At 36.7% G+C, this 27,535-nt stretch overlaps 1 protein-coding gene across 4 annotated transcripts in view; it reads right to left on the bottom strand.

The window, feature by feature from the left end:
• Positions 1-9,391, bottom strand: part of RIT2 (Ras like without CAAX 2) — a 217,809-nt gene extending 208,418 nt beyond the window's left edge. Inside the window, exon 1 of one of the 4 annotated variants that reach the window (XM_072922767.1) lies at positions 9,063-9,391. In XM_072922767.1, coding sequence (XP_072778868.1) covers positions 9,063-9,165 — 103 coding nt within the window. In that variant the 5' untranslated portion in view covers positions 9,166-9,391. The remainder of the gene's footprint in view (positions 1-9,062) is intronic. The other 3 variants (XM_072922768.1, XM_072922769.1, XM_002188004.7) reach the window with 3 other exon arrangements.
• Positions 9,392-27,535: the final 18,144 nt, after the last annotated feature.

The following is a 27,535-nucleotide window of genomic DNA, read 5'->3' as shown; positions in this document are numbered from 1 at the left end:
ACTAGTTTAGTTCTAGGGTTTTAATGAAAACACAAAACACTGACTATGTGTGTTGCAAACATAACTTTTTTTTGGAGACTTTGGCAACAATACGCAACTTGGCATCTCCTGAGATAACCTCTTATGCACACATTGACATCCTTATCTTTTGGATTTTCCCCACCCACCTTGAAAAATAGTGATCTAGCCAGTGTCTCCACTGCTTATGGGCAGGTGATGCTTTAGCAGATTTCACTATTTGCAGAACAGTGTCTTCCCAACAGAATTCCTCTGAAATTGGGATCCTGCACAATGGCCTGGTAACACCCAATTCCTGTCACTGGAGCTGTGTGAGCATGAGACTTCCGCCTGACAGAAAAGAAAATTAGATAGGCTTGCAGGGCTAAAGGGAGACTAGTCAAAGTCAAAGGACTAATTAAAAGTGGAAAAGGATAGCCAGAGGAATGGAAGGAAATAAAATGGAAAGTATGGAAAGAGAAGAGATGAAAGCAGAAACAGAAGAAGAAAATAAAATCTTAATTGTGCTTTCAAGAGTGTCCTTAAAGGAATTAATCTCATCCTAAATCTAGCCGATAGCAAATGCCAAAAATGCTGCAGATGGCTGGGCTCAGCAGGGACGGCTTGGAAGGGAAATGATTCCTGTGGCTGCCTCAACAGATTGTTTACAGCAAAGATACTGACAGTGGCCAGTCATTGTCATGAAACAGTGCTTGTTGCCTTGTTTGAAACTTAATCTGGGCATTTCAAATGGCAGATTTGTGTGTGGCTGAAACTAGGAGAGTCCTTGATAGTCCAATTCCTGTTGGTGAGCAATAGTCCGGAAGGTTTTCTGTCTCTTTATAGCAAGCACAGTGAATGGGAAAAGCTGAGCAGTGCTCAAGTCACTGAAATCTTCACTCTAAGTGAAGCTCAGTTTTAATGAAACACCATGAAAAGCAGACTCATTAATATAAGCTTCTGTGAGTATTGATCACTTTAAATGATAGAATACCCTGACTTGGAAGGGGCTTACAAGGATCATCAAATACATCTCTTGGCCCTGAGCAGGGCCATCCACAAGAATGCCACCCCCTGCCTGAGAACATTGTCCAAATTCTTCTTGATCTATGTCAGTCTGGTGCTGTGACCATTCCCTGGGGAAGCCCATACACCCTCTTGGGGAAGAACATTTTTCCTGATATCCAAACCAAATCTCCCCCAGCTCACCTTCTGGCCATTCCCTTGGGTTCTTCACATAATTGTTCACATAGAGGCAGTGTAGGTGAAGACCCTGAATAATTAAATTCCATTTCCATCCCTGCAGCAGAGAACAGCAGGAGGTGAGCTGGCAAATCTGTTTGCCTTCCATCTGGACCACTACCCAACACACATATGAGGTGGCCTGTTCTTTACGGGTACTATCTCAGCATATTTCCGGTTCTACTGGAGCCTTTATAGTCAGAAGGACACATTTTAGTTCTGTTTTAAGCAACATAAATGACCTTTTTTTGTACACAACAAACAAATCTTGAGACTAGCTTAAGCATCTCTGTTTAGCAGTCTGAAAACAAAGAAAACTGATGGATACCTACATTATTAATGCTACATCAGCCAAAAGTCCTGATGACTTTTATCTCATCTCATAATTTTGAGGATGATACTAGTCCTTCTCTTCTATAAGAGAATTTAAAACTCTAAATGCTTTTCCTATTCTGTATATTTGCTCTTTGATGTTCAATCTCTGTAACATGTTCTGTCTTAACGTAAAGCCCTTAGACTAACAGAACTTTCACCAGCCTGTTCCTTTCACTCTTCCACAATCTGCTCCACCTCGCTTTTAAGCAAATCATTAAGGGCATATGCCCGTTTTATTGAACAAGGGAAGTTTGTCTTGAAGGTCTCATATACCTCTAATTTTACATCTTCTAACTGCAATTTTATCACTTGTTACTCTCCACAAAGCAATTCTGGCTGCTTTCCTCCTCAAATTTTGGAATATATGTGTTCTTCTTTTGCTATTCATTACTTTTAAATATTATGAGTTCTCCATCCCCTGTTCCAAAGGGGCATGGAAGTGACCAGCTCATTCGCCTTATCCAGGTGGCTATTTATCATCTGGATATTATGATAGGAGAAGCTGGATAAATCAACCCATTCACATGACAGCTGCATCCATTTACATTGAATGTCTGTATACATATGCAATTTGCACAATAAAGAATCATGAATTACCGTCTGCAGCAGCTATGTTAATATAGTCACAGTCGTTTGTCATCATATATCTAACTGTGTCACTCCTTTTATCATCTCTGTTGGTTTTCTTTGAACTCTGTCCTATTTATCAGGCATCCTCTAGAGCTGAAGAATCCAGGACTCCAGTCAGACTTCTCAGCAGTGAGTTGGTATCACACATTCAGAAATGCCCCACATTAAGTACAGAGGGCATAATTGAATCCTCTACCCCTATACATTGAACATTGTGAACTGCCAAAATAATGAAAATATCTTTTACTCATTTCCCCAAGGCAAAAAGTTCTGTCCACAATGTCTGCCCACAGGCGAAAGAAAAATATTAATAAATAATGTATTTAATCCTTTTAAGTGGATAAGATATACACTAAAGATAAATTAAGAATACCAGAAAGGGGTACAGAATAATTTGAAATCTCAGATTTAATGGTCCCAAATAAGGTAACACATATGAAAATGTAGAATTTAGGTCATCATGAGAGATGTGATAGCACAGGTGACTGCACTGGGGGAAAGAGAAAATAGCTTCAAGTTACTACAGATATTTCTCTATACATGACCTCTCTGAACTACACCTGCATAAAATAATTCATTATTCTCTGAGGAACAAAAATAACTCCACAGAGGAAACTAACAGGCAATCTTTCTTCTATTAAGGCCACTAATAGAAGAGCATGTCAATTTTTTTGGAATTCATACTCAGAAAGTTGATGTGGAAATATTAGGGCTCTATAATTAAGCATATAGATGCTCTGAGCAGGAAAATAAGGTCCTAAAAGTGAAGTTTCATATATTCAGTGTATTACAGTGAAAGAAAATCGAGAAAACTCACCATTGTCCACAAATGCTAATAGAAAACACAGATTTTAACAAAGATGTTAGCAAAGAGATAAGATAAAACGTCTAGAAGTTAGAATTACACAAAATCTTGAAGCAAGCTTAAAGCAAATTCAATTATCTACCTTTGAAGTAAAGTTAAAATATATGGACAGTTTTGTTATCAAAGATCATAAACCTACAGGAACTCTGCCTTTGTACAATTCTAGAGCTTAATCTGGTTTAGAAGAAAGCTGGAACTTACCCATACCTGGGGATGTGATTGTCTGTCATTGGTGGCACTTCTATACAAGGTGTTTGTTTGCTTTTTCATGGCAAAAAAAAATACAATGTGCACCACCATTATTTTGCATGAAACACCCATAATTCTGCATCAGAATTATGCAGGCAGCATCATGAGGTGACCAAAGGAATTTATACATAATTTGGAATAGTCTTACCCTTACCCTTTCAGAACTGTTACTAAGAAGGAAGTTTAAGTCTAGTAAAAAATACATATTCTTTCAACCTTCCTTTTCTATTTCTTTTTAAATCTGAATAATTTGAATAATTTCCCTGAAACATCCGAGGAAATAAAAATCTGGATTACTATTTTTTTTGTTTGTTTACTTTTCAGACAGAGAATAATAAGGGAACAAGTAATTATTTTCAGATGGCATACAGATCTGTGTCTTTGTTAATAAATATCTCAATTTTTTCTCCACTTAAATTGGTATTTTTGCAGTTAGAAGAGAAGAATAAAAAATTAAAACAGCAAAACCTACTGTTGTGTGGACTTTGAAGGGTAAATAAGGAACTTAGTCTGCTTTAGCTCTAATCCACAGCATGCCCAAGCACTTGAAAGGGAACTTTTTTCACCTTGACTCATATCAAGCAGTAACTAAATCCAACACCTTCACCCGGGTGATTGTCTTGCCTCAGGGCATGAGAGAAGGCCAGACCCTTTCCTTTGATTAATTTACCAGGCATTTAGGGAAGCACAGCTGTACCTGAAAATATTGCCTGGGAAAATAAGAAACTGAATCAAAACAAGCTCCCTCCAAAAAAGAAACAAAAAAAAACCAAACCAAAACAAAACAAAAAAAAAAACCCAAAACAAACAAACAAACAAAAAAAAGCTGCTGAGGTTTTGATCAATGTCCGGAGAGCGCTCTGTGGCACCAGGCCCAGTGGTGGGGTAAGAACAGCATCAGCAGGCCCAAGTCGTGCTTTTCAAGCTCAGAACTTTTAATACCAGTGGAATCTCTACCTTTGTCCTTCATTCTTTTCAGTATAACCTGGATCACACATTAATTTACCTCCAGGGAGCTTGCAAACAGCTGCAGTGGGCCAGCTCTCCAGCACACTCCATGGTGCTCTATTTACTGGGGACTCTTGTTATGAGGACATGCTTGAAAATAATAGGCACATAATTTGCTTTATCAAGGCAGAATAAGAGGTAAAACCTGTCCAGAAAAAAAAAAGGCAGCTGAGCACATAAATTACATAAAATTTCAGATTTAATCTAATTCCTCATACTGAAGTTCCCACGTCCCAGAGAACATAATTGTTTTCACGCAATTTGGAAGTTATTGTGTACACATGATCTTGAAATTAATTGGATGAGTCACCTGCATCTGTAGAAACACAGCCTCTATGCCACGCTAGAAAAAACTAACAAAGCAAAACAAAACAAAAATCAAGGAAATCAATGGAATGCCTCCCTTAGCCAGCCCAGTCTGACAATACATTTCCTCACACTATTCCTCCGACATCCTTGAGAGAATCTTTTCTCAATTTCTTCTCATCTATTCCTTTATATTTTTTTAAGATTGAAGCATGAAAATACATTTATAAATACTTTCCAATATACAATTAAACTGGAAGCAGATTAGTTTTACAGAAGTCTTTAGGCAATTATTTTAAAATATCTTCAAATTTTATACGGTGGCAACAGATCATCTGACAATCAGTTTGAAAAATAAACTTCCATAAGACAGCTAAATAGAAATTCACTTTACACCAATGATAAGCCTATGCTATGCATAAACATGTAATTTTATTTACCTGGAGTAACTGTAGCTCATGTTCAGCCTTAAATAAATCATTGTTAACCAGGGTTAGGAAAAAAACAATCAAACAAAAAAACCCAAGAAAATGCTAAAACAATATTTTTATTCAGCCAAGAAGATGCACATAAAGGTGGGTTATGGTGCAATCTGATCAGTGTTTGGAGATTGCTTAAGTAAAAATTTTTCATCAGAGGGAGGTTTTTTATTTTATTCAGTTGCACAGGAACATCAATTTGTTCATTTTAGCAGTCACTTTGCAAGCCCTGGGTTAATCATCACTAATGTTTTGCAGAATGTGCTGCAGTTAAGTATTGTAATCAGTGTAACTGGTTTGCTAAATAAAATGCAGCAATGGATGGGCCTGGGATTGAAAGGCTCTTTTGTGCATGTTTTTTTATTTGTAAAACTGAAAAACAGAGCTAACCCCAGAGGTCTGATCTGCTTCAGACAAGATGAGAGCACCTTTTTTAGTGATCTCTAAAGGTATTTGTGAATAAAATGGGTATCAGAACCTCCAAGGTTCTTATGGTATGAGCTCTATGTCAGGTAACTTCAAGTAAATTTGAGTGGCACTGAGGTGGCCTGATATTTGTCATCACAACAGAGAAGAACAGACGCCAAATTAGTATTCTTAACTGAAATATGACTAAAATTAGAAATACATAATTTTGATATGAACTATAATTGAATGAGAGTCAATACAAAATTTACTTTATTCACTTCAGTTTAATTTCAATTTAATTATTGGTTCTAGCATAACTTTGGTCTGAACTTACATCAGCCTGTACTGGATGTTCTTGATGACAAGCACAGCTTACACAACATAAGAAATCAACATATTGCTCTGAAAAAAAAAAAAAAATCTGTTTCCATAAGTCATAGAAGGGATAACTCATTCTAGGGAATATACTCCATAATTACAGTACAGAAATCAAGTCCTATAAAAATTTACAGCTAACTTTGTACATTTTCATTAGACACAACTAATACCTGTTTCTTATAGAGCTGGGTTTTGAGGTGGTGATTTTTCCCTCCTATAAAGTAAGGTCAGACTTTTTTATTTTTTTAATTACTATTAGTTTTCTAAAATTGATTTTGAAATGTGAGAGCCCTTAAGTAACAATTCTCAGATCATTTGCAGTTTACACATTATAACTCTGCATGTGATGGGTGTCAGACTGGGATACAAAGAATTAATCTTCTTTTACCAATTCCTGTGAAACTTATATCACACTGAATAGGACAAATAAAAAGATGCTGCCTGTCCTCCTGGACTGTCTACCATCATTGAGCAGAGAAGTGAAGAGACAATCCTGAGTAATCCAACGCCCAAAGAACATTCATTTTCGGTCTCCTCCTGCTCATTCCACCCCATTTGCAAGTGTCACAGGTAGAGAGCAGGGGAGGGTTGGATCCACAAAACCAAAATGCCCAGGGGATCTCTGGAAGTGAACTATTCCAAGTGTAAAAAGAAATCTGACATTTTTGCAGCTTGGTTCCTATGGAAAATTCATTCCAAACCTGAATTATTTAATATTTGAATGAATTGAGGAATTGAAAGGCTTTCATCTGAAAGAGGTTTCCCACTCAGTAATTTAACCCCAGCTGTTACTGTTTCTATCACAACTTAAAAGCAAAGAAGGAGGAAGAAGACAGGAAAAAGAAGACAGGATGTTATTCACATATCACTGATTTTTCAAAATCAAAATTGGAAACAACTTTTTTTTCCTTTTATCCTTATTCTACTCTGATTCATTTTTATGGCTATATTCATAATTTCCTGGACACACTGTATTTAGGTCACTAGGGGAAAGCAGAGTTCATCTTGTACAATGAAAGTAGTCATTAATGCCTTTTTTTATTTATAATCCAGTGTAAATTAACCCTGTTTATGTAACAGTCAGAATGAATCAATGATTTATGGAATGACATCTATTTTTACTTTTTATCTCTCTCTGAATTATCTCAGTTGGACTATGTCTCAGGATTCTACCAAAATATTTCAGGTCCATTACACATCAGAAGTTCATAGCAAGTAAATGCTGAACTGCCCACCTGCTTTCTTATGAACTCTTAATAATAATATTCAGTTGCCAAGGTATTCTTTTTCCACCTAGGAGTTTCACTTTCATTATAACAAGAGAAAGTTTGCAATTATCCAATCGAATTTCATAAATATCCAGTTAATCCCAGCTTAGTTTTTTTTTTTGACCACACAATTCTACTTGTTATCTATGTGTTTCTCAGCTTTGGAGATGTATCATACCTTATTCAATCCACAGATATAAAGGTTATATTCTCATTAAATTAACAGCTAACATTTTCTGAACACAGAAATTTCAATTAACTAAATTTGTGATTTCAACTTTTATCTAATATTAAATTTAAACTCAGAGATTTCCTCCATGTATGTGTAAAGTTGGGTTGTTATGAATCAGTCATGCTTTGAATGTAGTATAGTTTGTAATACTTTGTGGTGAACAAATTTTCAAAATTACATTATTCCTACAAATATATGCTTGGGGGTGGGGGAAATTGCTGCCATCTTTTGGACACACTCAGGGAAAAAAAAAAAAAACAAAACACAAAAAAACCCAAGAAATTAAAAAATACTTAAGTAAGGTGAAAAAAAAAAAGATATTTTACTGAAAGTTTCAGCTGACACATCCTGTATATCTGCTTTTCTATAGAAAAGATAATCTGAATTTGTAGAAATTTACCCCAAAATTACTAGTATTTTGTTCTTTCTCATTTTGTATGGTTATTATATAGTAACATCTGTGAAAGAACTGTTTGCTTGGTTAAGTAATACTGATGGGAAATACCTTCCATTGAAAGATGTGCCACTGAAGTTGAAGCCAAGTATAACAAAACCATAAAGATATGGATACAGAAGGAAAATTTTGTTCACTCATACTTTAACTTTTGCACCTATACATCTATTTTTGCTTGAATATAAATAAAACTTGTTCAATCTACACAGTTAATACAGTTTAGTGTCACAGCTATTTATCCTGAAAATTCCTTGGAATCTAGCTGGGATGCATTATATTATATAATCCTGCTTTTTGCAAATTTTTTTTTTCTTTTTCTGTTCTTTTGAATTTCCAGAAGATGTAACCAAATTCTTGTTCATCGGCCAGCTCAATATGCTGACTTCTGAGACAAACTCTGCATGTTCAGCAAAGTCTTTGTAAGAACGGAGAATGCTGGTTTCAGCGAGAATAAATCAAAGCTGATAATATCTGGGAAAAAGAAAACACTGTCCAGGGAAAATAATGACTCCTCTGAACAGATATCATTGTCAGACACTAGCATATCTTGCCAGCTGTAGACAGAGATATTAAAATATGCTGCACATCTGCCTCGTAGCCTGGAGTGAGACAGGTTGGGATGCTCTATCTGTCCAGACCAGAGAGGAGACTAAACTCAGCTGAGCCACAATGACACTCAGGAAAAAAAAAAAAAAAAAAAAAAAAAAAAAAAAAAAAAAGTGGGGAAGAAAACAGAGTCACTTCAGGCATTCCCCCACACTCTATACTGTACAGCTGACTTTGCAGTTAGTTTGATTTCTTCCTGAGCACAAGGACCCTCAGGCCAACAAGTTACATCCACACTGTCCAGCAAACCACCAGCCCCCACAAAGTGGGAGAATGACATGGGCACTTGCTGTAAAACTCACAGCAGCAGCCTGGCTGCTTTCTCCTCACACGCAACACAACCAAGGTCAGCCCTATACAAATAACCAATTAAAAAAGCTTTCAGCATTTCAGTCTGCAATAAATTAAGCTGACTCATTGCCCCAGTCAAAAACTATAGTCTTTTATCCAAGCCATGTGCAAGAGAAAGAGGAATGAAACCCCTCATTAAGCAATGTCCTTTTCCAGTGAACTCTACACTCCTAATTCACCCCTTCTCTCCCAAAATATTGTTACTGAAACTTACCGCTTTTGCCAACTCCCCCTGCTCCCAGCATCACTACCTTGTACTCTCTGGAGCCTGCTGAAGAACTGCTCGTGGAGCTGATCACTGCATTTTCTAGCTCCATCTTGCACGAAGCAGCAGAAGGGACTGAAACAGAAGAAAAAGCAACTTGCAGGTGCTTTCTCTGATCTTAAACAACTACAAAAGCTGTGTTAGGGAAAAAAGAAAAAAAAAAGGCAGAAAGGGAAGGTATAATTCAAGAGCTATGATTTAACAGCCTCACACACTGCTGTGCCGGTGTTAGCTGGAGAAGGTCTCATAGCAACCACTTTAAGAGCTTCCAATAAAAATCACTCTCTGCCCCCTCCCAGCTCTGTATCGTTCTCTGTTTCTCTTCCTGGACAGCAGCAGTTTTGTGGGGCTTAAGAGGTCTGGTACCTCTGAGGTTGCAGCATCATTGAATAGATCAGATACTTCAGCAAAATAAAATGGATCAAATTTCTTAATTATGAAGCTTGTTATTTTATATAGTACTTGCTTGAATCTTTAAATGAACAAGACAACCTTCTTTTCACCTTGACTTAGGTATGCATCCTATCATCATCAAATCTGCTAGTTTTACACTTGATACTATGACAAGTGAAACAAGTAACAACTTTTAAGAGCCTTTTTTCTTCATGAAGCTTGCTGCAAACACAGAAATTTTCTAGGGCTAGATTTGTCCCCAGATCGATACTCATTTTAGTTCAGTTTGAATCAATTATCTGCAGTAGTAAACCAGATACTGTGGGGGAAAAAAACAACAACTTTACTTGTTGTTTCCCTCCTTTTTCCATGCAATTTCCGAAGGCGATAAGGACTGAAGGGAGAGGGATATATTTGTTTGTTCAGAAAAAGTGTTAACAAAACAAAATACTTTTAAAATATATTTAGTACTAATATCAAGTGATTTAACTTACCAGGCTGGTGAATGATGTTCAGTGTGAAAATCTCTCACTGAAATTATCCAGTGAAAACTTAAAACCCAGAAGGTCTTCATTGATTTATGATTTTGTTCTTAGAACATGTAGTCTATTTAAAGAATGTGATAAATAATAAGATATTGCACAGTTTCAACTGTTATTTGATATTTTTGGGGATCAAAAATCATCTACTGCAAAATGAGTTGAAGGCAAAGCTTGTACTCCTTTGGAAGTGCTGGACTTTCACAACAGAGGTAACTATTAAGGTGACATGGAAATGGAAGCAGGAGAAGCAGCCAATAAAGTATTTTTGAAGTTAGACACCTTCCTCTGTCCATTCTTCTAATAATTTCACAGAGAGTAAACACATGGTATTACTTAGGAATAGCATAGAATTAAAAATGGAAAAAGAAATGAAAAAAAAAATCATAGACTGATGCAGGATACGATTTAAAGAAAATTAAGGAGAGGAAAAGGTGTAGAAGGGCATATATAGTTTAGAAAGGTAACTTAATGGGCTAATTAAATACTTTATTAAAAAATTACAGATACATATATATGATGATAATAATAATTAGAGGAGAAGGTGAACAGAACATGAACACTCATTTTCCCTCGTAATAAAAACTTAGGAGTCAGTTGATGGAACAGAAAGTAGTCAAGTTAAAAAAAAATAAATAACAAAACAAAACAAAACCTTAAGAAAAGTAACAACTAAAGAAAAGCTCCTGCAAAACCAGAGAAAAAGCCAAGTATGATGATCTTCTTTCAGCCAGGCAGCAAAAGAGGGCAGAGTCACTGTTTTCTGAGAAGTCCTCCAGAGTCAGGACCTGCTACTGTCCTGAGGGACTTCTGAGCCAACCCTGCTGCAAGCAACTCTGTAGTGCCAGGGCAGTGTGCCTGTATTTATGTCTGGATGGAAACCTCAGAACTCAGAAGGGTTTGCTCATCAGAGCATAACGTAGGGTGTAAACAGGAAATGCTGCATATAAAAATATGGTATCTAAATATTGAATTTCAGCAAGGCAGACAGGTAGGTCAGTTACTCCCCGTTGTCATTAGAATTTAATTTTCATTAAAACCATTCATGTGTGCTCATTATTGATACAGTAGATAAAACTAGTAATGATATCAAAACCACTGCTTAGAACAGCTGGGTTTTTCTGGTAATCTCCCATCAACACAGCAACCTTCTCCTGAGGAGCTTTTGTTCCCACACCTGGCAGGAACATTTGGCTGACATTACAATCTCAGGAAAGTGAGTGGCTGTGGACATTATATAAAAGGCAAGCTAAGCAAAATATATTTCTATAAAAAATATTAGTGAACATAATGTATACATGATAGACAAGAATGAGCCAGATTTTCTTTCCAGCTGTTCCAGATGTTTGTCATAGCAAAGTGGTAAGTCCATTTCTTCTTTTGTTTAGAGATGGAACATGGGGAAGGAATTTGTGAAATGGAAGAGGCTACAAAATGGAATTATGTTACAGCAGGAAGATGAGTAAGACAACCAAGTAGAAAGCCATTTCCTCATCTTTTAAGAAAAATAAGAAAAAATTGGACAGACACATCCTCCTAAATTCCAGAGATTTGTCCGTAGATTGAAAGGTAATACTACATTCCTATTTATAACACAGGACTTGTTCTAATTGGTTTTCATCATAACTTGCTATTGACAGAGCCTCCTCTGCCCTAATTTCAGTCAATTCAGTAGTGGAGAAGAAGTATTTAGCTTTATTTCCATTTACAATAACACCAATTAGTCTTCCTTCTCCCACCAGAGCAGTAAAGTACAAGGGTTTACTTTTAGTCTGCTGCCAATAAAAATTAACACTGAGATCATTTGAAATGACCTGGTCTGAAACATTTATTATTATAGGGGGGAAATCAGCAACATAAATATTTTACAAATAATAGGAATAAAATGTATTAAATCTGTACAACAATTTAACCTGAGGTACTGGAGTTTTTACAGTGTGTGACGTTCCACAGCAAATTCCAACCATCTATTTTATCTCTGCTTCACTGCTTTAAAGACACATTTATCATGATGTAAATTCATAGAAAACTGTCCTTAGGCAAAAAAAAGAATCAGTGTAAAAGTGGAAAAAAGCTTGGAGTAGTAGCTTGTAATGAATCATTTATTTAAGAAATTTAGTTCTATTCCTGTTTACATATTGCTTGTGACTTTATGGTAATTCTTCTGATTTTTCCTCTTTTTTTTTTTTTTTTTTTTTTTTTAATTTTCTAATAAAACTCGTAATATATAGCAAGCAATCAAACCATTCAGCATTCAAACTCTAGCAACTGCTCTGTATAAATTCAGGTTTTGTTAGCTAAGGCTGGAAAGTTATTAAGGACACTTGGATATTAAGAAAAAGAACATGCATGTATCATAAAAGAGATGAGGTTTTGTCTAGAGAAAATGCCATTAGGAAACATTTGTCATTCATCCTACATCCCCATTTGCTGTGGGGCTGTTGAATAAAATAATGAGATGTTAATACAACTTGTAAGTGTTCTGAAATTGTTTCCTAGAGCACTTTATGTTGAGGAGATTTTATCAATTAACCTGGATAAATATTCCTGTCTTTAGACAGGGAGTTCATGAGTTTGAAAACTTGAATAGCTATCAAAATGCAAATCTTGAGTGATTTGTGCTCCATTAAGTGATGGGTTAAAGGCATATGAACCATCTAATAATAGTGAATATACATGAGCCCAAAGAGGCCCATACCATAACGGAAACACTAACCAATCTTTTGTCCCTCATGTTTACACATTAGATATAGCACAGGGAGAAAATGTAAAAAAAAATATCCCTCATAAAAAGGCATATAGGGTAGACCTGCGGAATTGCTGAAATGCTGCTATGACAAGAAAGAGTGCTAATGCAGAAATCATTGCACAGAGCTGGAGAACTGATTTAACCTGCTCCTGAGGGGGAAAAAAAATACATTTGGCACCCAGCTTAACTTGTTCAATTCTGAGAAAAGCTAACATAATAAAGTAATTGCTGGGGGATCTAAAAGAAAAATTCTTAACTTAAATTTTACATTAGCATGTTTACTATATTCAATCTCAAATATGCTGTACACCTCTGAATCACGTTGCTAAGGGACCTCCAACAGACTACATAAGCATCTCTATGGTTTTGGAATTCAGATTCCTACTAGAAATACCCAGTGGTTCAATCACTCGCCTGCCACAGGCACCCTGACTTCCTTCAATAATCCCCATCCCTCTTCTAGTCTGCAAATTACTCATCTGTGGTATGATACATTGTGTCACACATAGTGTACTTGACTGGACACTTGAGAACCGTACACCTTGAAGATGGGTCCTCAGCTGCTAAATAGATGCCTTTTGTTCTAAAGTTTTTGTTGCTGTCCCTCGTGTCAGGCACATTTCAGCCCTGCCCCTGCTGAAATAAGCCTTATCAGCATGTCATGAAGAAAAAGCTAATGGTAGGAGGAAAGATGCAAGACTGACTGTTAGCAGAAAATGTGAAACCACTTCAGAGTCTTGAGAGTAAAGCAGGAATTCGTTTCTGGTTTTGTCAAAGAAAAGTTTGTCACAGAAAACAGCTCCCCTTTGGTTATCCCAGGTTAAACAGCCCAACTAATACTGCGTCTGCTGTACAAAGGTTTGAGTAATATGGCAGTTTGTCACATTCTTGAGAGCACTCATACAATATTAACTTTAAAATTTCTACAAGTGATTAACTCCATACAGAACAGAAACATTGAAGGTCATATCTTAGACTATTTCAAAGGGAAAAGCTTTTTTCTCTGGGTTTCCAATAAAGTTTCACAAATGATTTATGATCCTAACTGTCTAGAAATACAAATGATTCTGGGCCATTTATGGATTTCTGTTGAATTTTAATTACACCCACTGATAAGGCTTCTACACTTTAAAATGCAAGAGTGATATTCAGAATATGAGAATCTGAGAGATCTTAAAGCCTTGCTCCATAAGTATATGTTTCCTATGAGAATTAATGTAGGTTTATTTTAAATTGACACACCTTCTACTTCTTTAGTTAGGAAGAAAATTATAAGCATGACTATAAGAAGAAATGCCATATAAATAGCATTAGATGAGCTTTGATGAGGTCATCTTTTTCATCCCTGCCTCATGCCACAAATCCAGGCAAGTAAATTGAACAATATTTACTTAGCCATACATTAAAGTCTTCCAGAGTGAGAAATTACTCTGTTTCTGAAATAAATTGCCTTTCTATCCCATTAGAAATATCTCTGAAACCCAAATGTCCTTATCACAGAATAAGATTATCACTTTTCATCCTATTTACTGCTGCTAATATGAAAAGGCATAGTGAACATACCAAGCACATTTTTAAATATCTGGCTAGCGAATCAAAAAAGCTTTGTAAGTATGAAGAATTGTTGTTCTCAGCATTCCTGTCTCTTCTTTTTCTCTCAGGTTTCCTATTTTTCCCTAGAAAAGATACTCTATGAATTCTCCTCCACAGTTCATTTACTGACCTTTAATGCCACTTGTGTTCCCAAAGACTAGCCACTGCTTGTCTTGAAGTGTGGGTCCCAAATCTGTCCACATTAGTGCTTCAAGTCTTCACACAATATGGATTTACACCTACTACCAGTGCATGTCAAGTCACAATAAGCACAGACAATCAACAATAAGAGACACATTTTTTTCCTTTTATTTTCTAATCTATATTTGAATGCCCTCAGGGACAGATCAGAGTCTGTTCTGCCAAGCTGTTCCTTTTCAGTCATCCTTGTAATATTGGCTTATAGTTAAAAAAAAAAAAAAAAAAAAAAAAAAAAAGGTAATTCTTTCCATTTCAATTTGGACTGCTAAATAAACCCCACAAAAATATTCTCACATTTCAGTTTTACCTTGAAAAATTATAGATGATAATATTTGCATCCCTAAAGTTCTTCTACCTGAAAATCACTTCTTGAGCTTCACATTTTCACACTGAACCATGTAAAATAGTGTATCAGAAAAAAAAAGGGAAGAAGTAAAAAAAAAAAAAGAGTAGATAGACTCTTGAATTTTATTTGTGATCAGCCATTCATATGCTTTCCACTCCACTGTGTATACTGAGTAATGCTATGGATTATTTTCCATTATGATTTTTTTTTCTAGAAATCAAGTTGTTTATTGGTTGATTGAACAGAAGGGAGTACTTTAGTTCTTAAATCTATTGTGATTAAAAACTATCAGAACTAAGTGCATAATTTTGCTCAACAATGGTAAGAAACACAGAGGCAGTTCCTTTAAAATCATTAGTGAAATGTTTTTTCGAGAAAATTGGATTGGCTAGCCGAATCTCCCATTGAACATGTTGTTTACCGTGTTGAACAGAGGAACATTTAGCAACCTTTGGAGTAACAGAGGCTTGGACTCATCTACATAATGGATTGAACAATGCTTTACAAGAAACAAGACAAAAAATAAATATTTATTCTGCTGTTGTCAGAACAGTAGCACAATCACTTCTTGACCAGAAGTTTCTGCTGCCATTCTGGGCATACATGTGTTTGATTTCTGATCAAACTACTTATTTTGACAGCATTCAATGTGTTTAAAGTAACCAGTTTCATATGTAAATACAGAACTGAAAACACTGGGAAACCTGTTCATTAACCATATCACTATGTTTTACAAATCTGAAATAAACTCTTTTATTTAAACACTGCTAAGTGGATTACGAGCTAGAAAAGTATGCAAGTGTATTTATTTGGAAAGATCCTACAGAGCTGTGTTGTAAAAGATTACAAATATCTCACCTGTCACTCCCACTGCTATCAATTTGAGACCTGCTTCTAGGAAAGACACCAGACACTGCAGTCTGCCACTAGTTAGCCTGTTAATCAGTTTAAAGATGCTATTCTTACAAAATACTGTAAGATCAATAAGCCTACATGTTAGGAAAAGTGATAATCTAACCTCTGTATAGCATGAAAAGCAAAGCGGTGTAGTAATTTTCTAATGTTGTTAACTAAACATGATTGAAAAAATCTATCACTGCAGGCTTCATTGTATCACTAATTGTTTGACCATAACAAGCTCAGCTTTAGCATAAAAAAAAAAAAAAAAAAAACCAGATGCAAAATTGGAATCCTGGTTCTTTATATTGAAATGTCTTATATGTCTTAGTGGAGTCAAATCTCTCAAAGAACCCTACAACAAAATATTTTGTGTTAGATTAATCTTGTACTCCATGTTTTAATGGCAGTTTTCATATCAGATATAGTGTTCATTGTTCTAAAAATAAATTAATTTTCAAAATTCTTTAAAGCTCAGAGTTTTGGGATTTAGAGCTGTACATAATAAATATATATTATGCACTAATCTAGATGCCAACTGCAATTAAAATGCTAAAAAAATACACCCACCATCCAAATTTCACTCTATTATGTCCCCAAACCTCTGCTAAGATATTTCACTTCTAATGATTATTAAATCTGGAGTAAAATATATATACACACATATAAAATCATAACATATATATGGACAATATAAGTTAAACAGCACACTTTAGGATTTAAAATGTTGCCCTGAAACATCATTTCCAAGCACCCATTCCACTGATGAAAAGTTTCACTATTTTCCTAGTGGGTATGATGTTCCAGCACTCCAGGAGGTGAGAATGATCCTATTTTGCTTTAATTTGCTGTCTGTAAGAAACAAAAGTAGTGAAAATACATTTTTTAATAAAATATTATTTTCTTATGAGAAACAAACAAACAAACTTGAATATTTAAGCACATCTGCTCAGCTCTCAAGTCCAAGATACTTCCTCCTGTAAGATCAGGTTTGGAGTCCTGCTACAAAGAGCCCTGAGGATCAGAAAACCTGTGTGACTCAAGTTTGCAGAACAACATAATTGTGTATGTGGCTATAAGGCAGTTTTTGTTACTTTTTGCAGTCTCTGGATACTGATGTATTTGCAAAGCATGAACACATGAAGGGGGGTAGGCTGCAGTATTCTCCTTACTTTTGCTGTTGCTGTTTGCTATAGATGGAACTTGACAATATAACATAAACAAAAAGCTGAGACAAAAATGGATCTTTAATAGGAAGGAGCACACAAATACCATGTTAGACAGAGGCTAACAAAGAGATCAAATGAATTATGTTCCTCCTATTAACTATAAACAGTAAAGAATTCTTGAATAGTGGCAACCAGCCAAGCCAATGATACATAACAGATGAAAGACACAGTTCTTCCAGAACCTTAAGCTGATTTCAGGAATCCTTTATTAGCTGAGCACTATCTTAGGACAGTCCCTGTAATATCCTTATTTTACAAATATTGAGTCTGTGTTGTGTTTCTGTTTCCTATATTTATCCTCCAATCTTTGGGACAATGAAGGATAAACAATTTAATTTTGAAAATCAAACTCTAATTCTTGCTTTAACTATTTTCTGTGGTATCCTTTACATCCTTGTGGATTTAATTAGAATTTTGGGTGTATTTCATATGAGTCCAAACTTTTTTTTCCCTGTGGAAAGATCTTTGAGATCCTAAGTGTGAATGAAAAGAGCTGTTTTTTTATTCAAACTTAAATGACTTTAGAACTTGCACCTTCTAATAGTATTAGAATTAACTGTCCCTCCCTACCACCATACCAGAAAGGCCCTTCACTTTTTGCATTGCAACATGGCTTCACTTTTCCTGAAAGTTCCTCAAAAACACATTGAGATACTTCTTTTTCCCCAAACAACAGCTCCTAATTATACTGCTTCAGGTTTTAGTAGAGCATTTAAGCGTATTGGCCTTGTCTGGATGCCACTGTCCACTTGCCAAAGCCATTCTCTCACTTCTCAACTGGACATACAAAAGAAAGTACCAGAAAAGATTCATGAGTTGAGTGAGATAGGACAGGGAGACATAAAAAGTTGATTTCTGTGACGAGCAAAACTGACTCAACTGGGGATGTGAACTCAATGTACTACTAACAAAATCAGAGCAGGATAATGAGCATCAAAATCTTAAATCTTAACATAAATCTTCCAACCACCTCTCCCTCTTTCCCAGCCCCCCCCCCCAGCAGCACAATGAGACAAGGAATGGTAGTTATGGTCAGTGCATGACATGTTCCTGCTGCTGCTCAGGGAGAAGGGTCAGAGTCCATCCTTCCTTCCCCTGCCCCAGTGTCGGGGAATTCTCCATTAACTTCTCCAGCGTGACTCCATCCCATGGGCAGCTGTTGCCCATAAGCTGCTCCCATGTGGGACTCTTCTCCACAGGGTCAGTTCTTCAGGAGCAGCCTGCTGCAGTGTCACAAGTCCTGGCAGCAAACCTGCTCCAGCCTGGGCTCCTTTCTCTGTGGGTCTGCTGGTTCCTCTCAGGACTTTGCTCCCACTTTCCACTTTTCAGAGAACTTTTTGGGTATCCACTTGCTCTGGCGTGGGTCTCTTCCATGGGCTGAGGTGGATCTCTGCTCCCCCGTGCCCTCCCTGGGCTGCAGAGGCACAGCTGCCTCACCATGGGCTGCTCCAGGGGCTGCAGGGGAATCTGAGCTCCAGAGCCTGGAGCAGCTCCTGCCCCTCCTTCTGCACTGCGCTGGCTGTCTGCAGGGCTGCTCCTCTCATGTGGTCTCACTCCACTCTTCTTTGTCTGCAATTAAATTTGTGCAATAACATTTTTATTTTTTTTTCTCATATCTGGTATCCCAGAGGCATTACCACCATCACTGAGAGGCTCAGCCTTGGCCAGTGAGGGTCCATTCTGGATCCTGCCAACACTGGCTCTACTGAACAAGGGAAACTTCCAGCAGCTTCTCACAGAAGCCACCCCTGTAACACACCATCTACCAAAACTTGGCCAAACAAACACAAAACAACCATTTACACCTCAATAATTGTACAGTAACCCTTGTGCTAATCTAAATGCTTGTTCTTGGAGTGGTGTAGCCAAAAAATCTCTCTCAGCAGCTTTGCCATGGCTTTGCCATAACCAGTGCCACACACACACAGAGTTGTAAATATTCTTCACAGAATTTAAACCACTCATGCTTTAGAAAGATTATGTGATACATTGTCTTTGAAAGGCAAATCTGCACAATTATATAAATTTAAAATGAGAAGTGTAGTTCTCTTTCCTTTTCTTTGTCTTTTTTTAACAGAGAAGTGGAAAAGACAACTTCTCTAATGCCACAACACTCCATTTGATTATCCTGAAAACAGATTACCCTCTATCCTGAAGAGAATACTCTCACATTCTTTATTAAATCAGTGTCCTCTTTTGAGATGAAGACAATAGATATGTCTTATTTTTTTACATAAAGGAAAAGATGTTCTGTTCTTCCAGCATGCAACTTAGTTCCAAGTTTACCTGAAGGAAACGGTGTCTAGATTTATCATGCACCTCATTAAATACAGTTAAATTCTTCCACGTATTAAGTGATATTTCTTTGTGAAATACTGACTTGGAAAAATGCTGCAAGTTAGCAAAAACCGAAAAGAAAAAGAAAGCAAAAGACCATGATAAAGATTCATTGACTATAAAGGTGGATTTGAGAGACTGTAAATATGGTTACAGATAAGTAAGAAAGATTATTTCTTTACAGTTATGATTATGGCTATTGCTACATAACAAGTGACCTAACTTAGCAATTTTTATATTATCTTTAAATATTTCTTTTAATTTGGCTATTAGCAACATTTATGTGGTCATGTAGAACAAGTCCCTGACAATTGCTGTGTTATCAAACAATAGTGAGTCAAAGTATGTTTCATTATTTTTTTAATATCATACTAATTTCAATGCACAGTAATGAAGAAGCAACTAAAAAAAAGTATCACTACAAATTTGGCCTTGATTTTTAAAATATATTTACTCTTCCAAATTTTTAGGGAAAATGTGACTTGTCTGACCCATTTCTTAGAATCTCCAGTGGAACTTTCTCTAACACTTCTGCAGAATGTCACTGCTGCTTGAGTGATGAATGCTCCCCAGCATTTTTTTATTATTATTATTATTTGTGTTCAATGTCAGCATTTATTTCTCTTAAAAAAATGATAGTATCATCTCATTTAAATCTTCCTGTAAATCCTATTTGAACAGGTGTTACACTACTTTATTCTAAAAAAATAAGTTTTAATGGCTAGGTTTGCATGCAGAGTTGAGGAAGGCCTTCAGAGCAAGTTCTTGCCCTGAGCCCTGAGAATCCTGGAGAAAACATTCCCAAAGCAAATCTGGAATACTGACTTTGCCAGCCTGAATTTTTTTCTCTCCTCATGTATATGCAATAGCAATTCATCTGGCAGGTATGGGCCATGAGCCATGCTAAAGAAATCTTCCAATTGCAGCAGAAATGCTCTATAATGAGTCCCATAAAAATCACTAAGTCTGACATTGGAAGGACATTGGGAATATTAAAATTGAGATTCAGGTGTCTAGAGAGCATGGGTGCACATTACCATACATTTCCCTAAGCCTGTAAACTATTCTTGTCCTGCTGCAATTTGCACAGTGCAGCAATTAATTGTGGATTATTTTTATAGGATAATGGTGAGCATAATCAGTCAAATTTAATTGACAGCCCACTGGAACTTAAGGAGATCTGATTTTTTAGAGTTTTGAATTTTGGAAACCTCAAATTGAAGGCAGACAATTAAGAGAGATGCTGTCAAAGACTGTCCAATTAATCACAATTTGTTTATCAATGCACATATCCTGTTGTACCAAATACAATAATGGCAAATATATATCTTTTTACCGCCTTTTTTTAAGGCGGCCTTTCGTTTACTGTCCTGTTCCTCTGGCAATATCAGTAGCACCTTATGACTTGCCATGTTTTGTCATTCATTTATAATCCTGCAGCTACATATATTTTCTATTTCTTTAATGTAATTTATGTGGGTAACATATATAAAAATTATAAATTTCTGTGAGAAATCTTTCTAATGTTTCATGAACAGAATCTTATCCAGCTCAGAACTGAAATTGTACCTTTATTTCATCTACTACCCTGTTATTTGTTTGCACATAAGTCACAGAAACATGTAGCAGAAGAAAACACGATAATTTGCCTGATTCCTATTGCTTCCCCAAATCTTTGGCAGGATTAGGCAGTCACACAGATTGCAGCTATAAAAGTACAGACTTTTTTTTTTTTTTTCTTCCCTGGACTTTGCATTTTGGTTTATGTGAAATAAGAATAATCATAAACTGGGAAAAATGAAACGGAGTCTGAATTGTGCAGTTCTTTAAACCACGTGGGCTTCTCCCATCTACCTAATCACACTGAAATTGATGAATAGTAAAAGATAACAAAAGCCTGATGATTTAATCGGCTCCAGAACAATCACTGGCATCACACTGCTTCCTTAAAATCATTCATAATCACAGGAGACACCTACATTGATGTTATCCCACTGTCCTCCTCAACAGCATTATTATGTGAGGGATTTGTCTGTCTGTGCCTCTGTGTTCACGCACATATCCTTAGCATGCAAAAAGATCAGAGTGGTTCCTCAAGGAGTTTGCTTATCCAGATAGAGATTTTCTGAAAAGACAGCGTATTTTTGAGAATTATAATTTCTCTGAATTTTTAATTTTTACCCAAACTAAAGTTATCCTGTACTTACAAAGGTCGGGTTTGAATGGCACACTTAATAAATAGAACACTGCTCTGAATTTCTCTGAATTTATTTTGCTTTTTGCCACTTTGGCTGGAATGAGGAGAAGGGTAGCAGAGCTGATGAAAGGGCTGGAACAAGTATCTGTGGTCAGTGGCTTAGGACTCTGAGCTTGTCTAGGTTGGAAAAAAAGGGGGTGAGGAGTGATCTCATGTGGGCGGGGGTGTGGCTGATGGCGCCCCTGCTCTGCCTTGGGAGGCAACTGACGTTTAGTTTCCCACCTCCCCCAGTTGTCAGTCTTTTGTTATCCCTTCTCCTTGTTCCTGTCCATCATTGTGTACTCCTTCCCCCAGTTCTGGAAAGTTCTAATTTCTTTGTATCCCCCATTGGTTCTCCCCCCAAAGCCACTCCTTCCCTCTATCCCGGTTGGCTGCTGCCCTGTTGCTCTTCCCTGACTCTACCCTCAAGCCCTCACCTCGTTGGATGTTTCGTACCCTGACCCTCCTTCCCAGTTACAGTTATAATCCCTGCCCCGCCCCTGGTTCGGGGCTCTCGGAGCTGGCTTCCCTTCTGAGCGGTTGCTTCCCTTTGTCCCCCACCTCGCTCTCCTTCTCCTGAACCCTTGGAAATAAAGCCACCCGTGAGTCACCCACCTTCGGTGGAAGCTTGTTATCTTCTCCAACCATCGAGGCGCCTGCGGACCGGATCCTGTGGCTGACCATAGGAATTCCAGGACCCAAGAGCCTCAATCTCATTGCTCTTTGCAGCATCCTGAAGAGGGGAAGCAGAGAGGGAGATGTTGGGCTCTTCTTCTTGTGATATGGCATGTGGAAAGAGATTGAAGTTGGACCAGGGAGATTTAGATTGGACATCAGGAGGCATTTCTTCACCAAGCTGGTGGTTGAACACTGGAGTAGCCTGCCCGGAGAAGTGGTCAATGTGCCAAATCTGTCAATGTTTGGACTCTGCCCTTAACTACACACTTTAACTTTTTGTCAGCACTGAATTGTTCAGATAGTTGGACTGGATGACCACTGTAGGTTTCTTACAACTAATCCTAACAAATAATCAATTTTCATTCTAAAGACTTTAAAGGTGAATCCAGACTAAAATGTTAGTTTGGACTAGGAACATGTTTTTGAATAAAATTTCCTGACTGGCTTCAGTGAGACATTTAGCAAAGATGTTTGGAGTGATTCATTCTGAAGATACATTCTTTTGGAATACATGCCCATTAGCAACGCTACTGCCTAGTGTCACTTCTAGCTGCTGAAAAACAAGGAGTAGGGAAGGTCAAGGAAGTGCAGTGAATTTTTCGAAGGTAAAAAATAATTGGTAGCTTGGGTTTGTTTTTGTTTATTTTTCTCACAGCAACTTTTGCATTTTCTGACTTCATAAATTTCAAAGAATTAGCAGACTCAAAACAGAAACAAAACAGGAAAAAGTGTTAAGATATAACTGAGTCTATGGGTAGGAATGTGAGTCTCAGGGCACAAGAGTTTCACCAGGGCTTTAAAAAGTGTTGATAAAGGTATAGTTTCATCTCCAAATAAAGAAGAATTTAATATTCCACCAGAAAAAGTAAAAATATAGAAATTGCAAAAATAGTTTCTGTAATATTTGCTTTAAACATGGAGTATTAAAAGAGTTTTTCCTGAAAGAAGAGGGACACAGAACTTCAAGGTGACTGATGACAACAAAAACAATTTTTTTTAAAGTGTACTTTTTTGCTTCCCATTAAGATTTTAGAACCTGGTTTCCCATGTTCCATGTTGAGCACAAAAGGAAAGATCCTTTCTACTTCACAAAAATGCCACATGGCCTATTTGAGCATCAGAATTTGCCATGTGTTTTCAGACTAAGCCTGTAATTCATCTTTTATGTCTGGATAGCTCATCTAAAGCTGTCCAAATTAAAAAAAAAAAAAAAAAAAGAAGCAGAATATCTTTTACCAATAAAATTTTACCAAGAAACTGGTTGTGAGTTCACTAGTAATGACTATTTTTTTTTTTTTTGAGTAAAAACAGTGTAGGTTTTTCTTGACTCTTGCCTTGAACCATGGCTGCCTGACCTTGCATCAGAAGCCTTTAAGAAGTATTGTATTTTAGTAAAATCCACAGAGTGAAGAAATCTACTTCAGAAAAGCTCAGAGAAATCTAGAGAGCTCTTAAGATAGCATAAAGCTACTTTTACCCTTTAATCTTGTTTTGGAATAAGACCAGAAAAAACCATGCAAGCCACTGGCTAATACAGGAGGAAATTATAAACATTTAGCAGTCATGTCCTTCTTCTGAAACTACTTCACAGTTACCACACTTAGTTCCAAATTTATATCATGTTTACCTCATGTAATTAAAAACTTCTAATAAAGACAAGAATCAGACAAGTCCATAACTCAAATGCCCATGTAGTCCTTTCAAAGTCTGAGCAGTTTTTAAGAATTTCCAGCCAACAGGTGTCTCTGGAATTGCCTGAAGTGCTCAGGGACCCAAAAAATATGAGAATATGACAAGTATAGATTTCAAACAGGAGTTTCATTTTACATCTGACACTGGAGGCTATGCACAAGTTCTGAGCAGAACCCAAGGAGCGGCCAGAGCGTATGGACCTAACATAATGTATGATAAGCCCTGATTTTAAATAACATTCCTCCAGGGCCTAGAAGAAAGCCCTGTAGCAGCACTCCTATAATGTTTCACTACCACTCTGGTTGGGCATACAATGTTTATAACTATGAATCAAGACAACAGTAGTAGTGATATGTGAATGGCAACAGATTTTCCAAATACCTCAGAAGTGGCAGAAGAAATCTCACAATTCCAACTTTACCTGATATAATGATTAGGTTTATTAAGGAAAAGATGGAGGTAGAAGAAAGTAAAAGAGAGAAAACAAAGAAGTGAAGAAAAATACAAAGAAGGACAGAAAGAGAGAAAAACACATAGAGAAGGACAGAAAGAGAGAAAAACACATAGAGCAGGAGAGAGAGAGGGTTGATTTAGATTCCTCATAGCTAAAAGCCAGATTGTCTAAATTTCATAGTTGCACATAGGTCTGAAAGTTGCTACCCAATATTACCTTTTCCAGGGTAAATGGAAAGTAATTTCTGCCATGGCCTATTCAGATGTTTCCACAGTACTTATCATGCCCCTAAATGCTGTGTCATGGACAACAATGTAATCTGAAACTCCATATTTTTGCTTCACCGAGGATTTCTCTTCAGTTTCTCAATTCAATCAATGTGCTTAAAATCAGCCTATAACACACAAGAAAGTATGAAAAATATAATTATAGCTATAACTCATTTTATATAAAGAACCTTCTTTTCCACTATGATTTCAAACCTTTCTGAAATCACATTTCCTGTACCATAGAAGAAATATTTCACACTCAATTCATTTCACAGAAAAGAGAGGCTCTTCCACCTATTGTGCCAGCACTCTATACCACCCAAAAATGCAGGAGAAGAAGAGCCAGGAGTACTATTCCAGCCTTATAGGTCTCTTTAAAGAATTGAGGAACATGTGTAATTCATATCTTGCAGTGGAACATATTAATATACTAATTATTGGCTGCCAAGACAGATTCCATTTGTCTTATTGTGACTTTCCCACTGTGCAAAGAAATGGCACTATTAAGACAGTATTCTTGAGAACATATTTTCATCTCGTTTTTTGGGACGAGTCCTGGGCTCCAGCAAATGGTTTCTAAAGAATTCACATTAGTAGTATTAGAAGTTACAGAATCTTACGTGAACTGGCAGAATGAGAAAGAGAATGTCTACTAAAAAGGGATAATACTTCAGCCATCTGCCATCTAACCTTGTCAGCATGTAAATTCATTCTCATTTCAGCAAACCTCCAAAAACTTCTCCCAGTAATCATACTGCATGGACATGGAATATTTCTGCAACTTCTGTAGAAATAATCACCACTCCAGATACAGTATTCTACTGGGCCTACATAGCTCTAGTTACAGATTCATGCCTTTCTACCTGCATTGCATCAAAAAACACATTTACACTCACTATAAACAATTCAGATAAGCATAAAGATGCTGAACTTCTTAAATCCTCTGTGTACTCATCTCCAGCTTCTCATCCCTTATTTTCCTGAGATAACGTGCATTTGTCAGGAAGTTTATATTTTTATAATCACTAGTAACATGGATATGAGTGATGCAGACAGGATAAGTTGGACACCGTGTTTAGCATCATTTCCTTGAGTAGATAACATACATTGAATAACATGATGATAGAAGACACAAAATGCAACATGCAGTTGTGACAAAAATGGTTCCGTGACTGGCATTCCAGCAAAATAAATGGATTACACTTAATCAATTGAGAGAGAAAACATTCTTACAGCCATGAAGGAAACAGGTTCTTCTATGATTATTGAATCATTGTAGTTATTTAAGAAAATAAAATTCTTTCTTAACAAATTATGTTCTAGGTCAGGTTGAATGGAGCTCTGAGCAGCCTTGTCTAGTGGAAGATGTCAGTCAACATGGGAGAGGGTTGGAAATGGGTGATCTTTAAGGTCCTTTCCAACTCAACCCATTCTATGATTTTACGAGATATAAAGTGAATATTCAGTAGCTTACTATTCCTAATCTAGTGGTTTGTGATTTGGTACAAAAACCTTTTCAATAATTTGGTTCTCAGGTCAGGCTTAAAATATCAAAAATCATGAGATCCCAGATTGCTGGTATCCACTGATGCCTGGCTCAGCATTCATTCCTGTGACTTCTTCTCCCTATGTATCATTTTTATTAACATCAACCTAAAGCAACCAGCCAAGACAATAACATGCACTTCACCAGATATTTAGGCAATAAATTCTGACTGCAGCTCTGAGCAAATAACAGAATCAATAACATGATGGGCTCTTCTCCCATCTTCTACTCTTCTCCAAATTTACTCTGTTAGTGAATTGGTATTTCAGAACATCAGATTCTTGCCTGGGTGTTCACAAAAACAGCCACCACAATCTAAACTAGACAATGCAAAAACGTTTGCAGGATGGGTAACTCTTGCCTTTGTCTTCCCAGTTCTATCTGCATGCTTTTACTGTGCCTTTTCATGCTTGCTCTGGGCATGTTCATTCCATTGTGTCTTAAACTAAGCATATAAAATTTATTTTAGGATGCAGGTACATAAATATGCTCCCATGCCCTGCCCTGATCCTTCCAAGCACAGATCTCTTTTTACTATGCCTTTGTGTTTAAAGAATTGCAAATGGTAAATAATGCACATAGAGAATGACCACTACAAAATTCTCAGTTCAATGCCACACCTTAGCATCCTTAGATTATCTACCTCAAAAATCTAAACAACAGAAATGGGACACAAAATGCTTTACAAGACCTTTAAGTAGTTGCTCACTATTGTTATTGCATTTAATACACTTGGAAAAATATATTTAGAAGAAATGTGAGATGTATTAAGAATCCAGCTGCTTAAAAGATAAAAAGAAAATACTGCTCCATGTACAGGTGGAAAGCTGAGGGATTACCATGGGAATTGTAGAGAGAATTAGCTTCAAAGTGTACAAATGAAGAAAAATGTCCCATAGCAAAGCACAACAATATGCACATAAAGCAAGTAACAACTGTTATTGCCCAGGAGACATGACTGGTACTAAATGCTAGTGAAAATGGATCTTTACTTTCTCCTGTAAATCTGAATTCCTAATTAATACAAACTAAAAGCCCAGGAGAATCTTGAGTTTGTGCTTGTAAACCACCATGGCAGCATTTTTCAGTGCCTGACAAACACACTTATTTTCTGTACAGCAGCTTCCACTATAAACAATAACTGCACAGATTTAGAGGCTTAATTTCATTTAGAGGTGAGAGAGCTTCATGGCCTTTCCTTCCAGAAGAGACAAAGCAGGCAAAGCAAATGTGAAGAGTAACAGAGGACATGCATTTACTTAC

The sequence above is a fragment of the Taeniopygia guttata genome, chromosome Z, assembly GCF_048771995.1.
Source record: "Taeniopygia guttata chromosome Z, bTaeGut7.mat, whole genome shotgun sequence".
Classification (NCBI taxonomy): domain Eukaryota; kingdom Metazoa; phylum Chordata; class Aves; order Passeriformes; family Estrildidae; genus Taeniopygia; species Taeniopygia guttata.
The sequence above is the reverse complement of the archived record's forward strand: the minus strand, read 5'-3'. Positions and strand labels throughout refer to the sequence as shown.